At 38.7% G+C, this 15,730-nt stretch overlaps 1 protein-coding gene and 1 long non-coding RNA gene across 2 annotated transcripts; one reads left to right on the top strand and one right to left on the bottom strand.

The window, feature by feature from the left end:
* The first annotated feature begins 1,115 nt into the window (after positions 1-1,115).
* On the top strand, positions 1,116-2,326 carry LOC145109441 (uncharacterized). Its single transcript, XR_013709010.1, has 2 exons — positions 1,116-1,224; positions 1,324-2,326. It is a non-coding gene; the product is annotated as an uncharacterized LOC145109441 (long non-coding RNA).
* Positions 2,327-2,424: 98 nt separating this feature from the next.
* On the bottom strand, positions 2,425-5,630 carry LOC145109440 (receptor-like protein 9DC3). The gene is made up of 3 exons (XM_079046592.1): positions 4,061-5,630; positions 2,690-3,922; positions 2,425-2,613 (listed from the first exon to the last, which is right to left on the bottom strand). The coding sequence occupies exons 1-2, from the start codon at positions 5,628-5,630 to the stop codon at positions 2,706-2,708; spliced, it is 2,787 nt and encodes a 928-aa protein (XP_078902718.1). The 3' UTR covers positions 2,425-2,613; positions 2,690-2,705.
* Positions 5,631-15,730: the final 10,100 nt, after the last annotated feature.

Raw genomic sequence — 15,730 nt, forward strand, 5'->3', positions numbered from 1 at the left:
TTCATCTATCCAGATTTTCTAAACGTGATTGGAATTGTTGATTCCATTCATGTTATACCAGCATATCAAACAAACACTTATTGCAGTTTTGTCACCAGTAAAGTAATAAGGAGTTTCACATGTTTGAACATGAAGATTTCATAAGAACTTATTAACTTAAATAACGAGTTTTAATAAGTTAATTACTCCTAACTTACTGCTTAGGTAAAGAATTTTTAATAAATTATTTTCTTAATATACGTATTAGCATGATTTACCAAACACTAAAAAATAACTTATAACTTTATTACGTTTTGGTACTAGATAAGTTAATCTATTTTTTAAAAATTTCGTTTTGACAATAAATAAGTTAATAAACATTTTTACTTAAAAAAAAATTGTTTTAAATAAGAAATTCCAAACTCCTAACTTTTAGTTAGGTGACTTGTGTTTACTTACCAAAGTTGATTTACACATTTTGTTTCTATTAATATTTTTTAAATATAACTAATGTTATAGAATCGCAAACTTATCGCATATCTACAGTTATGAACAAGGGATACGTTTGATAAATTCAAGGATACAGTGAAATTTGTTATTTAGTGTCTATTCATACCCCTAATATGCCGAAATGACATTTTTTATCATAAAAAAAAGCGTAGAGAAATAATTGTTTTGGTACTAGATAAGTTAATCTATTTTTTAAAAATTTCGTTTTGACAATGAATAAGTTAATAAACATTTTTACTTAAAAAAAATTGTTTTAAATAAGAAATTCCAAACTCCTAACTTTTAGTTAGGTGACTTGTGTTTAGTTTTGGCATTGTTACCAAAGTTGATTTACACATTTTGTTTCTATTAATATTTTTTAAATATAACTAATGTTATAGAATCGCAAACTTATCACATATCTACAGTTATGAACGATACGTTTGATAAATTCTAAGGATAAAGTGAAATTTGTTATTTAGTGTCTATTCATACCCCTAATATGCCGAAATGACATTTTTTATCATAAAAAAAAGCGTAGAGAAATAATTGTTTTGGGCTCTAAGAATATATATAAGTTGGGCTGGCCCATAGTTGAGAGTTATTTAAAGAGTCTAAGGCTCTAAGCCCAGAAAATCTCTCGGGAGTCGAGAGGCTATGATATGCAATGCTACCTTATATGATCATATCTTCGGTCATCCTCCGACCAACCGACAACCACTCCGTCAATCGTCCGTCGTTTCGTTTATCTTCTCTGTAAGTGATTTAAATTAGGTTTTAGGCAGGATGTGTTTATAACACTCTGTGAATTTATTTAGCTTTTTTTATTATAATGAATACGATAGATAAATACAGATATATAACCTTTGTAATTGGATTTGGGTGAGGAGAGAAGATGCTTCTTGGCTTGTGTTTTGTAAATTGGGAAGAAATCCAAGTACAGGAAAGTTAAATGGAGTTTTGTAACTGAGCACGAATGGTGATTTGGTTTTCGACAATTATGCGTTCCGAGTTTATAATCCTGAGATAGGGTGTTCAAGACTAGTGGATTTCGATGATGATTCTTTCTTGCTTGACATTGTTTTCGTGTGTTGAAAGCCTTCAATTGTTAAGTAAGGATTTGGGGAAGGGCCCACAGAAACCACAAGAAGAGAGATACAAAGAGTTCAAGGATGTAAGATGGCCAATCTGCGATAATACTCTTGTTAATTTTGGGCAATAGCATTGTTTGACTAGTCAACTTTCCAAATATCTAAGATTCAACATGTTATCACGTAATTTCCCTTGTAAACTGGTATCCCTAAGGTCGGAGTGATTTTAGAGAAGAAGATACATAATGGATTTAAGCATAACAGCTACCCGCTTCAAGCCAATGTTGATAAAGTTGAAGTATCACAAAACCTATCAACTAATCTCATAATAACTTTGACCGATATTTAACTAACATGAAACTAACTTGTAACAAATTAAGTACATAACTCTTGTTTATAACTTTCAAATTCTGTTATGCATCAACTTCTACAATATATGATAGATAAGGGCAATATGGGAAATTCAACAAATAAAGGGACATTAGGGGCAGTTTAGGTATTTTATATTATTTAGTTTGTTATGTCAGATAGTATAAGAAGAGGTTAGTGGGCAGGGAGTGAGGTATCCATCTTTTCTGTGAAATCTGGAATTATTTTCCTCTTGGAGAGTGGCTATCTCGAATCAGCTAACCTATCTTTAGTTCTTGTAATCTTTTGGGTATTATAGAGTGTTTTCCATCAATGTTAGAACCATTTGGTTTGATTTTGTGTTATTGAATCTGTTCTTAGAATCCAGTTCATAACAAATTCTGATCGTTTATAAAGCATTGATCAAACATTTTATGCCAGTGTAGTTGATTTTGTGTTGTAGTCCTCCAATATGCGTTATTCGTACGCTATCGATGAAATCAATCTATTATGTGCAATGACAGAAAGCATACTTACAATACTTACTAATGTTTAAAAGACTAAACATGAATAAGAAATACATAATAACAACAATTTCTGCCTATCTCAAAACAGAATCGATGCACAACATGATTCAGAGTTTCAGACACTACAAATCAACAGCTGCATAATCCAGAAGTTCCGAGTGCACCCATAAGTTCTCTAGCTACATGTTAAATAAAGAAATCACAGTAAGTGGTTATGCACATTTTAGAGAAATAAAAGGCGTGTGAAACACATACCATTTAGAAGCTAAACTCATCTTCTAATATATACATATCTTGGCCTTGTTCGGATCATGTGCTCTACTGCATCAGCAATTGCATTGAACCACATTGGTTTTCCTGTCGACAACATGACATACCCCATCACTAATCCAAGTAAGGTCCCACATCCATACCCCATCATCACCACTCTCCATGTAAATCCGTTCTCTCCATCTCCATCTCCATCTCCATCTCCATCAACTTCAAGTTGTGTTTCCTGTGGATGCTCACACTTTTTGGGTAATGGAAGACCACAGAGTTCCAAATTCCCTCCAAATGATGACGCATCAAATGTATTGAATTGACTTCCTGATGGAATGCGTCCCACAAGATGGTTTTGCGAGAGGTTTAAGAATTCAAGAAACCTCAAGTCTGCAACGCGTCCGGGGATCTCTCCGGTTAATTGGTTTGAAGATAGATCTAACGATTCAATCTCCGATAGATTCCCTAAATCAGATGGAATTGGACCAGTGAGCATGTTGTTGGATAGGTCAAGCACTATGAGTGAAGTAAGAGAACCGATGACGCCAGGAATCTCCCCTTCAAATTTGTTGTTTGATAAATCGACAATTATGTAGTCAACCGAAATTTGAGTAAATTCAAGATCCCCGCCTTTCACCGCAGTAGTGACAGAGTAATACTTCCCCCCCATGTTCAAATATTTTGGTTTTGTGCTATCTTTTTCCGTGTTCTTCATGGCAATGAAATTTTGCAAATACTTTCGTGGGAGAAGGCCTGCAAACTCATTATGAGATAAAACGAGGACTTTCATGCTTGGAAATGCATTTTTAACCATGGAGGGAGTTTCAATGGGACCATGCAACCTGTTTGATTTGAGGACAAGAACTTGCAGCTCTGGAAGATTGCCTAACCATCTTGGAAATGAACCATTTAATTGGTTGTTTCCAAGATCTAATGCTATCAGGGATTGACAGTTGACCAAGGAACTTGGGATCTCTCCTTGTAATTGGTTTCCATTCAAAATAAGTCCCTGTAATTGTCCACACTCCTCGTACACATTTGGAATGATGCCATGAAAATTATTGTTCCCCATATCTACCACAGCTAGAGTGGAGCTGATATTTCCCAAGCATTCTGGAAGTACTCCATCGAAACTATTATTGGACAAATCCAATGAACTTAGAAGGCTCATGTTGCAAATTGACAAAGGGAATGGTCCTTGAATCTGGTTTGACTTGACATTCAAATTCTTAAGAGGGAAGCTGATATTTCCCAAACATTGTGGAATCACTCCACTAAAGCTATTATTGGATATATCCAACACCTCTAGATTTCTCATGTTGCAAATCGATGGAGGAAATGGCCCTTGAATCTGGTTGGACTCCAGAAAAAGAAAGTTTAATCCATCCCATTGAAAGTGTGGCAAGCCTGTTATGAAGTTATTTGACAGATCCAAAAATAACAACTGATTTCCTCCGATCTCCTGTGCCCAATCAGGAATGCGTCCCTTTATGTTGTTATAAGATAGATCTAATCTTTGGAGATTTTTCATGGCTCGTAAAGACTCTGGAAACACAGTAAGATTGCAAGATGCCAAATATAAGTATCTTAACACAGGGTTGACATGGCTGAAACTATTGTTGTTCGTAACAATTAAGCCACTGTAAGAGAGAGAGAGATGTTGAAGGCTTGGTAGGCCTGATAACAATGTATTCAGATCCCAAAAACCTGTGAAATTGTTATTTGAGAGATCAAGGTAAGTGAGGTTGGCGAGTTGGATAAATGATAGTGGATTGGAGCCTCTATTGATATTGCCATCAAATTTATTGCCCCAAAGAGATAATATCTTTAGTGATGGACAGTTGAACAAATCCAATGGTAACCCTCCACTAAACATGTTATCATAAAGAATAACATTTTCAAGCAAGGGAAGCGTAAACAACAAAGAAGGCAACGTTCCATTGAGCTTGTTAAATGATAAATCAAGAGTTGTAAGGTGCATAAGGTTAACTAGGGATTTGGGAAGGGACCCCACCAAACTACAAGAAGAGAGATCCAAGTAGTTCAAGGACTTGAGATGGCCAATTGAGTCGGGTATCTCCCCTGATAAGTTGGCGATGGAGAGTTCTAGCGACTTGAGAGGGATGTTATACCTCGTGTTAACTTTGGGCAAAGGACCAGTGATTTCAATGTTCCCTGACAAGTGAAGTTTTTCTAGATATTGAAGATTGAATATGTTATCAGGTAACTTCCCTTGCAAACCAGTGCTGCTAAGATCAAGTGATTGTAGAGAAGACGAGATATTAAGATAAGTGGGTAATACCCAACCTATATCAACACCGACCATTGAGAGCTCTCTCAAATGAGTAAAATTCTGAAGTAGATTCTTGAAAACATTAGTTTGAATCTGCAATCCATCATTCCAAGAGAGATCAAGAGAGATCAATTTAGGAAGAAATAATATTTCTTCAGAGACTTCACCGGAGAACCAACACTCAGAGAGGTTGAGATGTGTGAGACTATTAGAAGACCTGCCAAATTCATGTGGAATTTGGGAAGCAGTGAAATCATTGGAAGCAAGGTTGAGTGTTTGGAGACGAGGGAGGTGAAAGAGGGTGGTGTTTGGGTGGATGGTACCTCGTATCATGCCACAACTCAAGTCAATACCGATAATGTCACCTGTGTAGTGGTTACAAGTGACACCATCCCACTTGCGACAGTCTGTGTTCTTGTTCCAGTTCATCATCTTTGGATGATACCGAGAACCTAGCCAACTACACTTAGAATCAAGATATTCGTCCGAGTTGTTGATGGAGGACATGTTTTCTTTAAAGAGAAGTAAATCAAGGGCCTGCTGAGGAGAGCATTTGTGAGTGGCATTGTAAAAAGAGGAAGAAGCAAAACAAGTGAAGAAAAAGAAAAGGGAAAGGAAGATAAACACATTTGAATTAGTCATTGTGTCTAATTTGCTATAAACATTTGAACATGCTCCGATATATATACTCGTGTTAATATTACAGAATATGCTTGGAGTGGCTTTCAGACACCATTGTGTGGTATATTTTTTTTTCTTTCTAAACGCAAAACATGGGTTGTGCAAGTCTTTCAACTAGTAGGTCCTTAATTTTAAGAGGTCTCACTAATTGTGCAAAGTCTGTAACTTCATTGACTTAACGATAAATAAAATATATAGATGTGTGTCTAGTGCATTAATTACTAGTTGTGTGTCTCTATAACTAGGTGAGATTTTTATATAAACTTTTCAACCAAACCAACTCACAAACTTCCATTTATTTTTTAACGTAAGAGTTGGGTTATTTATTAGTACAAGACTTTTCATTGGTAGGCCCTCGTTTTTAATTTAGTTGTCTAATTGTGCAAATTATTCAACACCTAATTGATCGTAACAAATAACAAAAATATTTCAATGAAGCTTTTTCAAAACTAAGTTGATTGAGATTTTAAGTATTTTCAGCCGAACAATTACAATATCCATCCAAAGACATTCATGAAGACTTTGCAGGTTTTCTTATTTGTTATATTGATCAGGTCTTATGTGTAAAACTTTTTCATATGCTTATACAGACTTTTCAAGTGAACCAACTTGCATACTTACATTTAATGCTGGATGAACGCACAAGTCTTTTTGTGAATGAAAACTTAAACCCTCATCGACAACTAGCTGTCAGCTCTATGAAAGTTGCACCCCTTGATCACCTTATTTGGTTCTTTATTCTCGTAACATGTTCTTTAATTTCATCTTTTGGGAGGTTTTAATGGTTTACTTGATCAGTCCCTATTCTGTTTGATTTTAATTGAATTTGAGACCTAAAAGGTCTTTGATGCATTAGGCATATTTTGGATTCAAAATGGGGACAAAATCTAAGGATTGAAGAGAGGAAACTTCCCAGCAAAATATGTAGCTGATAAAAGGGTGAGAGATGATAGGTTAAAGATATTTTGGTAAATTGGCATTTGGTAGGTATTTATATTTAATTTTCTTGTCTAAAAGTGTAAAAGTTTCAACTTCTAGTTGACATAACAACAAGAAGAATATTTCAATGGAGCTTCGATCTATTTAAGAATTTGTGGCCCAATAATAATGCATTCCAAAAAATGTTATTGTTTTCTTGTCTAAAACAGATTCTTGAGGGTGGTAAATATACAGTTACTCAATTGAACCTAACCTTATTAATCTACATATATTTATTTTGTAGTCAGATTCTCTTGATGCTATTTTTAGTAACCAAGAAGCTAGAGCAAGACTTGCAGAAGTGATTCGATCCTCCTCGACCCACAATGATAAGGGGACACTAACGAGGGGGGCGACGATAATGACACATCCAAGTACTTTATTTTTTATTATTTTTAGAACGGCTATATTTCGTATATGTTTTTGTCTAAGAAATATCTTTGACATATATTATGAATTTTATACTAGTGTATGTATTGGGATAATGATATAAAAGCCCTTAAGTAGGCAGAAATATACGGATTTACCATTTTGTGGATTCTAGGTTCACTAAAACCGAATGTTTGATTTTTTTTTCAATCTTACTCTTTTGTGTATTTCTGGTTCATTAAAACCCTTACGTTTAGTATAAATGTTCGGTTTTACCATTTTTTTTTCTGGTTCATTAAAAGCCCTGAAGTTTAGTTTTCTGGTTCATTAAAACCCTTAAGTTTTGCAGAAATATTCGGGTTTTATCGGTCTGCAAAAATGCTATTTTTTTGCAAGCATCTAGTTTTAGTGAACCTAAAATCCATAAAAAGGGAAATCCACATATTTCTGCGAAATTTAAGGACTTTTATATTTATGTATATATTATTATAAAAAGGTAAATCCACATATTTTTTTGCATATAATTTATTATTTTCTTGCATTTACTAGATGCATAATAGGTTTTTTCTATTTTCTTTTTTCTTTTTTCTTTTTTCATTTATGATAGCTATATATTTATGTATATATTATTATAATGATTACAAATGAATCTACTTAAACACGAAAAAAGATTCATATAAATGGAAGAAAGGCTCATGTCCGCAAGGATACAAATTATCGAGTTATACCAAAAATATTGAAGTACAAGTACGATTGTTACACAATTAAATTAAAAACGAGGTAGGGGTTTGATTTTAAAAATTACAATTAAGAGCATATTAGATTTGAAATCTAGAGAGAGAAATATGTGTCACACCCGAAAACTGGAACGACGGAAACGTCCTGGGGTGGAGGACTTCATGTACAATATCATAACAAGGCATAATAGTAAAGACAAGCAACAACAATCCATTGCATTAATATAATAATTTTAATACAAGCGTGTTCTGTATAGTTTGTAAGACACCAAAATATGAATCAAAATAAAAGATGAGTCTTGTATGTGCTCCATCTTCTCAAAAGCTTCATCGGTACCTGTCTACTGATGACCTGAGAATACAAGTTATTTTGAAAGAGTTTATCAGCATTAACGCTGGTGAGTTCATAAGTATTTAATGTCATTGTTTGTATGAAAATGTTTGTAACAATGTAGTGTAAATGTTCGTAGTTGGTTGTGAATGTCTGAACTTCCTAGAAAATCCTATATTTTCTACTGGAATGTAGTCTTCTACCAAGACCCGACCATGTGTATGTTTGTTCTTTTGTAACTGAAAGAGTTTTCCCCCATTAAACTATTATTATGAAAAATATAGTTTAACACCTTACAGATGCGAGATGAATACAAAGTAGATGTAATAGGGGAAAATAATGTTTTACCCCAGCAGTATCACTACCGGCTAAATGTGATGAAAATGCAGACTCCAAGTAGTATTAAATGTACAATACACCTCGGGGAGTCTGTTTGCCTTTAATTCTTAGTTAGTTAATTAAAGGATTGAATGTGAACTCGTATGTAACCATGTTGATCGACGGCTGAATAACTGATGACCCTCCGGTGTCATATGTAGTGAGGTAACATTCTGTCACCCCTTGGCCTTATCGGCTGGGACTGTAGCTAGCAGTCGGGGTGTGGGAGTGTCTGTCCCGTATAGATCTATACACACAATGCCCGCTCTCCCTCCAGGAGATTCTGGTTACAAGGTGATACCACAATGAAGTGTCGTATCGAGAAGTAGTATGTCACATTCTATTTATAGTATTTAAATGTTTGCATAGTAAACCATAGTGTAGTGATGTTTTCTCTTGTACTAGTATATAGTATATTCCCTTGTATAGTGTATAGTATGTTCTCTTGTATAGTGTATAGTGTGTTCTCTTGTATAGTGTATAGTATGTATTGTTCCTCAATGTAATACGTATGTAGTGACTCGTAAATGTACTGACTCTTGTATAAGTCATTATGATGGTAATAGTGAGTAGTAATCTCTTAACTATACCTATTATAGTTAACTAGTAATGTTGTTTGTATGCCTTTGCCACTCAAAGGTGATGAATCAAAATGAAGCTTTTATATCCAAACACATATATATATGATATATAACTAAGGTTTCAATGACATTCGGACAGATATCAGGATACTCTAACTCCACAACCAAACAAGGAACAGGAAATAAAGTGAGCTATCAGTCCTAAGTCCTTCAAACCCTACTTATATAAATATATCTGTATAGATATGAGTTTGACAATAATATAAGTTTAAAAAGAGTTTTATAAAGGATTTAGCATGTAAAAGAGTTTAAAATGTTCTGAAGTGTTTAAAATCCATAAATTTGATAAAAGTTTGAAAGTAATAGGAATTCCTTCTGTTTGTTCTAGTTATTAATCACATGTGATTAAGTATAATAACTAGAAAGTTTCAACTTGTATCCCCCCCCCCCATAAAGCATTTAAAATCATTTCAAAGGTTGATTAAGGGGTATGAACTCACCTGTAGTGAGTGGTTTGGATGAAAGGATGGTATAGGATGCTAAGTGTCAAGTGAAGACTTGAGCACACACGGATCCTATTTAACATATAATGACACATATATGTATCCAATTAGCCAATTAATAACTAATTAATCAAGTAAAGACACCCTAAAACATGGATAACACTTTGATTTAAGTGTTAGAAGGTCATAGGGTTGCATCAAAGGGGGGGGGGGGTATGGCCTCACATTTGAGTTTATGGCCACAATGGTTATAACACTTGAGTTTACGGCCCATGGTCATTTCCCCATGAGTTTACGGTCGTAAACTCATGGTATTATGTACCATTTTGTGTTTAAAGGTCTTATAAGTCAAGGTTTAGTATCCTATGATCAAATCCAAGCCTTAGGAAGTAATAGTGGCACAATTGCACCACTTCTTAAAGTTTACGGTCCAAGGACCAACTCCCATGGAGTTTACGGCCTGGGGTTTATGGCCCTAGTGGGTTTACGGCCGTAAACCCATGGTAACTCCTATCATTTCATGGTTTAAGGTCCTTAGCTCATGCATGAAAGGTTCTAGTCAAATATCCAAGCCCTAGGAAGTAATGGTGGCACATATGCACCACCTAATGGTGTTTACGGTCCAAGGAGATTGCCTTGGCTGTAAACCCATGTGTTCTTGGGCATTCTTGGTGTTTTTCAATGGTTTAACAAGTAATCTAAGTACATAACTAGTTAAGAGGGGTGTACTTACTTATAGGAAGCTTGTAAGAGTGTTTAAGGTCCAAAAACACTAGTGTGAGTTCTTGGTGTTCTTGGTGAAATGAAGAACACTTGAAGATCTATGAAAAAGAGAAGATTTCATGGATGAAATCATGTATAACTACTAGATGAAGTGTTGTATCAACAAATCAAGGGAAGAAACACTTACATTTTTGGAAGATTTGGAAGAAGATCTTATGATACTTGAGAGAGAATGTGGGTGTTCTTGAGCTTGGAAGTGAGAAATGAGGAAGGAAGGGAGTAAACTCATGCCTTAAGCATGAGTTCACAGCCAAAGGGGAGTTCACGGCCCAAACCCCTCATATTTGGCCGTGAACACCTCATTAAGGTGTGAATTGTTTTATTTGTTACCCAATAATCCTAGAAAATACTTCCTTTCATTTGTTCTCTCGAAGAATTAATATAAAAAAATATCCAAACGGACTTTAAACCGAGCTAAAAATTAGCAGAAATGAATTTGACTTTTTTTTATTGAAGTGCTAGACTGCAGGGTTTGTACAAATGGAAATTTCGTGTTGTCACATCATCCCCCCGTTAGAGGGAATTTCGTCCCGAAATTAGAGTTTAAGCAATAAGGTAGTTACAAATAACTAAGCCAATAGATGAGGATATTTCGATTTCATTTGATCCTCGCGCTCCCATGTGAATTTCGGTCCTCGCTTGGCGTTCCAACGAACCTTCACTATCGGGATGCGGCTTTGCTTCGTCTGCTTGACCTCATGATCCATGATCTCTACAGGTTCTTCCACGAAGTTGAGGCTCTCGTTGATCTCGATTTCGTTGAGTGGGATTACAAGAGTCTCGTCGGATAGGCACTTTTTCAAGTTCGAGACGTGGAAAGTAGAATGTACGTTACTGAGCTCGCGGGGTAGGTTGAGTTTGTAAGCTACGGGGCCGATTCTAGCGAGAATCTCGAAAGGCCCTATGTATCTTGGATTTAGCTTTCCACGCTTTCCGAAGCGTATCAAGCCCTTCCAGGGTGAAACTTTCAAGAGGACTCGGTCTCCCACCTGGAATTCCAAAGGTTTCCTGCGTTTGTCTACATAGATTTTCTGTCGGTCTCTAGAGGCTTTCAATCGTTCACGAATCTGAACGATCTTCTCTGTCGTTTCCCGAATGATCTCCGGACCCGTGAGAGTGCTGTCAGGAACTCGTCCTTTAGCTAACTGAGTGTCACCCACCTCAGCCCAGCACAGAGGGGATCTGTACTTCCGGCCATAGAGGGCCTCAAATGGAGCAGCCTTTATGCTCGTGTGATAACTGTTGTTGTAGGAAAACTCGACAAGGGGTAAATGAGTATCCCATGCCTTCCCAAAGTCGATTACACAGGCTCGCAACATATCTTCCAAGGTTTGGATAGTTCTCTCACTTTGTCCGTCGGTCTGTGGATGGTAGGCTGTACTCATGTCCAGCCTCGTTCCTAAGGAGCTTTGTAGTGACTGCCAGAACCTCAAAGTGAATCTACTATCCCTATCGGAGATAATAGATATAGGGACACCATGCAGTCGTACTATCTCCCGAATGTATGTTCTTGTGAGCTTCTCCATCTTGTCGGTCTCTTTGATGGGTAGGAAGTGCGAGGACTTGGTCAATCTGTCGACGATGACCCAAATGGTATCAAGCCCACCCGTTGTCTTAGGTAGCTTGGTTATGAAGTCCATAGTGATCCGCTCCCACTTCCACTCAGGTACCTCCGGTTGCTGAAGTAGACCTGATGGTTTCTGGTACTCGACCTTGACCTTGGCGCAAGTAAGGCATTTACTTACGAAGGTAGCAATCTCTGCTTTCATGTTAGGCCACAAGTATAACTTTTTAAGATCCAGATACATCTTGTCTGAACCTGGGTGGACGGAATAACGAGTGTTGTGTGCTTCAGTCATGACCAAGTCTTTGAAGCCACCGTGTCTCGATGTCCAGATCCGGTCCATGAGATATAAAGCTCCGCCACCCCTGACTTCCAAGTTCTTCTCCATTCCTCGCAGGGATTCTCCCGCCACGTTTTCAGGTTTCAAGGCTTCGAACTGAGCCTCCTTAATTTGTGCGGATAGATGCGAATGGATAGTCATGGTTAATGACTTGACTCTTCGACCATAATATTCTTTCCGACTTAGGGCGTCTGCTACTACGTTGGCTTTACCCGGATGATAACGAATTTCGCATTCGTAGTCATTGAGTAGCTCGACCCATCGTCGTTGTCTCATATTGAGCTCCTTCTGGTTGAATATGTGTTGTAGGCTTTTGTGGTCTGTAAAGATAGTGCTTTTCATACCATATAGACAGTGTCTCCAGATCTTCAGGGCAAACACCACTGCTCCTAATTCAAGATCGTGTGTGGTGTAGTTGACCTCGTGTGTCTTCAGCTGTCTTGAGGCATAGGCGATGACCTTATCCCGTTGCATCAGAACACAGCCGAGCCCTTGATTTGACGCATCGCAATAGACCACGAAGTCTTCTGCCCCTTCGGGAAGGGACAATATCGGTGCGGTGCATAAGGCTCATTTTAGCGTTTGGAACGCTTTCTCCTGCTTCTCTTCCCAGTCAAAGGCCACGCCTTTCTGGGTCAATGTCGTGAGGGGTTTTGCAATTCGAGATTAGTTCTGTATGAACCTGTGGTAGTAGCCAGCGAGGCCTAGAAATTGACGAATTTCTGTAGGCGTCTTCGGTGCTGACCAGTTCTCAATAGCTTTAATTTTGGATGGGTCCACGTGGATTCCTTCTTCGCTAACCACGTGTCCTAAAAATTCGACTATGCGGATCCAAAATTCGCATTTAGAGAACTTCGCATAGAGTTTCTCCGATCATAAGGTTCCTAGTACTTGTCGTAAATGATCGCTATGTTCCTCCTTACTTCGAGAGTAGATAAGTATGTCATCGATGAAGACGATGACGAACTGATCCAAGTAAGGACGGCATACCCTATTCATTAAGTCCATGAACACTGCGGAGGCATTGGTCAATCCGAATGGCATCACTACGAACTCGTAGTGTCCGTAACGAGTTCGGAAGGCTGTCTTCGGAACATCCTCCTCAAGCACTCGTAACTGGTGATACCCGGATCTTAGATCAATCTTAGAAAAGTAGCTCGCCCCTTGCAGCTGGTCGAACAAATCGTCTATGCGAGGAAGAGGGTAACGATTCTTTACTGTAAGCTTGTTGAGTTCCCTGTAGTCGATGCACATACGGAAGGATCCGTCTTTCTTCTTTACGAATAAGACCGGTGCTCCCCAGGGTGAGAAGCTGGGTCTTATAAAGCCCTTGCTGAGCAGTTCGTTAAGTTGACCGGACAGTTCTTGCATCTCTGCAGGTGCTAGACGGTAGGGCGATTTGGCTACGGGGGTAGCCCCTGGAATTAAGTCGATTCTGAATTCGACTTGGCGTTGGGGAGGTAAACCCGGTAGTTCTTCTGGAAAGACATCGGGGAAGTCGCGTACTACGGGAAGGTCTTTTAGGTCTTTTGTTTTCTGGTTCACATCGACTACGTGTGCAAGGAATGCGTGATATTCCTTACGCAAGTACTTCTGGGCTTGAATACTTGAGATGATACGAAGGCTCGTACTGGGTTTGTCTCCGTAGATCAACAAGGTTTCATTATTCGGTAGGTTTAGGCGGACTGCTTTCTCAAAACACAGGATATCAGCGCAATAAAGACTCAACCAGTCCATGCCTACAATGACGCCGAAGCTCTTGATAGCCACGGGTATGAGGTCGATTGGAAATGAATGATTATCTAGTGTGAGGGTACAACCTATGTAAATCTCGTGAGAGTTCTATGTCTTTCCGTTAGCCATTTCTACGACGAAGGTTTCTTTTAGTGCTTGCGGTGTTTGATTAAGTAAGTGTTTAAATTTTTGATTTACGAAACTCCTCTCTTCCCCACAATCAAATAAGACACATGCGTAAGAGTTATCGAGGAGGAACGTACACGTGACTACTGTGGGGTCCGCCACGGCTTCATTGTGGCCAATAGCGAGTAGTCTTCTTGCTCCTCCCGCATTCCCAGCTTTCGGGCAGTTTCTTTTGAAGTGCCCTCTCTCGCCACACCCATAGCAGGCCTGGCTCACTCTTGTACTAGGGACTTGGGTGATGGGTTTGGGTGGTGTTCTGCAAAAACGGACAGTATGGCCCTTCCGGTTGCAGTTAGTGCAGTGCAATTCCCGGCAGGGGCCGTTGTGATGGAAATTGCACTTAGTGCACTTGGGTAGGTTCCCTGCATATGGCTTTACTGGTATAGGGGCAACAGGAGTTGTGGCAGCATGGACAGCCACAACCTGTTGGTTCTTGGAAGAGGGTTGAGTTGATTTGCCCTTCCTTCGGTCCCAACGCTTTCTCTTGTTGTCGGCCGCTTTGGTTGGCGCGGAGGCAGCCGTTGTAGTTGTTGTTGGAAGGGAAGGAACCTTGTGATTGATCAGACTTTGGGCCAATTCCTTGGCACTATCAAAGGTCGCAGGATTTGATGCTAGAACGTTCCCTCGATACGGGGGCACCAAACCCCAGATGTATCTCTCGACTTTCTTGCTTTCAGTGGGGACCATGTTAGGACATAGAGTCACCAGGTCGCAGAACCTGGCTGTATAAGCCACTATGTCGGAACCCTTCATTTTAAGGTTCCACAGTTCCTCTTCGAGTTTCTGAATTTCACCCCTCGGGCAGTACTCCCTTGTCATCAGGTCCTTCAGTGTATCCCAGCCCATGGCGTTAGCTGCTACCAGTGAGAGTGATTTGACATGGCCATTCCACCATGTCAGGGCTCTTTCGGTGAAGGTGCAAGCAGCAAACTTTATCTTGCTTCCCTCAGGGCATGAGCACATCTCAAAGATCGCCTCTGTTCTCTCAATCCATTGGGACAGCGCAATAATTCCTCCGGTTCCATTGAAGTACGTTGGTTTGCAGCTGATGAAGTCTTTATAGGTACACTCCCGTGTACGAGGTTGGATTTCACCATGGCTAGAGTTGGTGCTTGTTCCAGCTCCACTAACGCCACCAGAATTTACTTGAGCCATGGCTGCGGTCACGGCTGCTTGAAACATCACCGCATCGAACTGCGGAGGGGGTGGTGGTGGTGGAGTTTGATTCACAGGCCTGCCTCTGGTCGGACGCTTGCGAGGCGGCATCTTTTACTGTAAGTTTATAGAGATGATGATAATAGTAAGAATCAATTGTAAGTATGATGAGAGTGTTTCATGGACTAAATCGCCATAGTCTAACTATCAGATAGAGGTATAACAATAGAGTAGGGAAACACAAGGGTAAAGATTTTCCAATAGATTAGATAACTGTCAATATTACTGGTATTAATGATGTAAACGAGTTCGGGAAAAATGACCTAACAGTAGGTCTTACATCAAACCATAAGGGAAAATGTTGACAGTTTAGGAATCTAGTTAAAGTACTTGAGAGACAGGAATATTTTACAGACTAGAGC

Source organism: Lactuca virosa, chromosome 4, assembly GCF_052849685.1.
Source record: "Lactuca virosa cultivar CGN04683 chromosome 4, Lactuca_virosa_CGN04683_v6, whole genome shotgun sequence".
NCBI classification, from domain to species: Eukaryota; Viridiplantae; Streptophyta; class Magnoliopsida; order Asterales; family Asteraceae; genus Lactuca; species Lactuca virosa.

Coding starts and splice junctions, on each gene's coding strand:
- LOC145109440 (XM_079046592.1), bottom strand. CDS start 5,630: ATGACTAATTCAAATGTGTTTATCTTCCTTTCCCTTTTCTTTTTCTTC. Junction 3,923..4,060: donor TGGATTAAACTTTCTTTTTC/TGGAGTCCAACC, acceptor TCCCTCTTAAGA/ATTTGAATGTCAAGTCAAAC.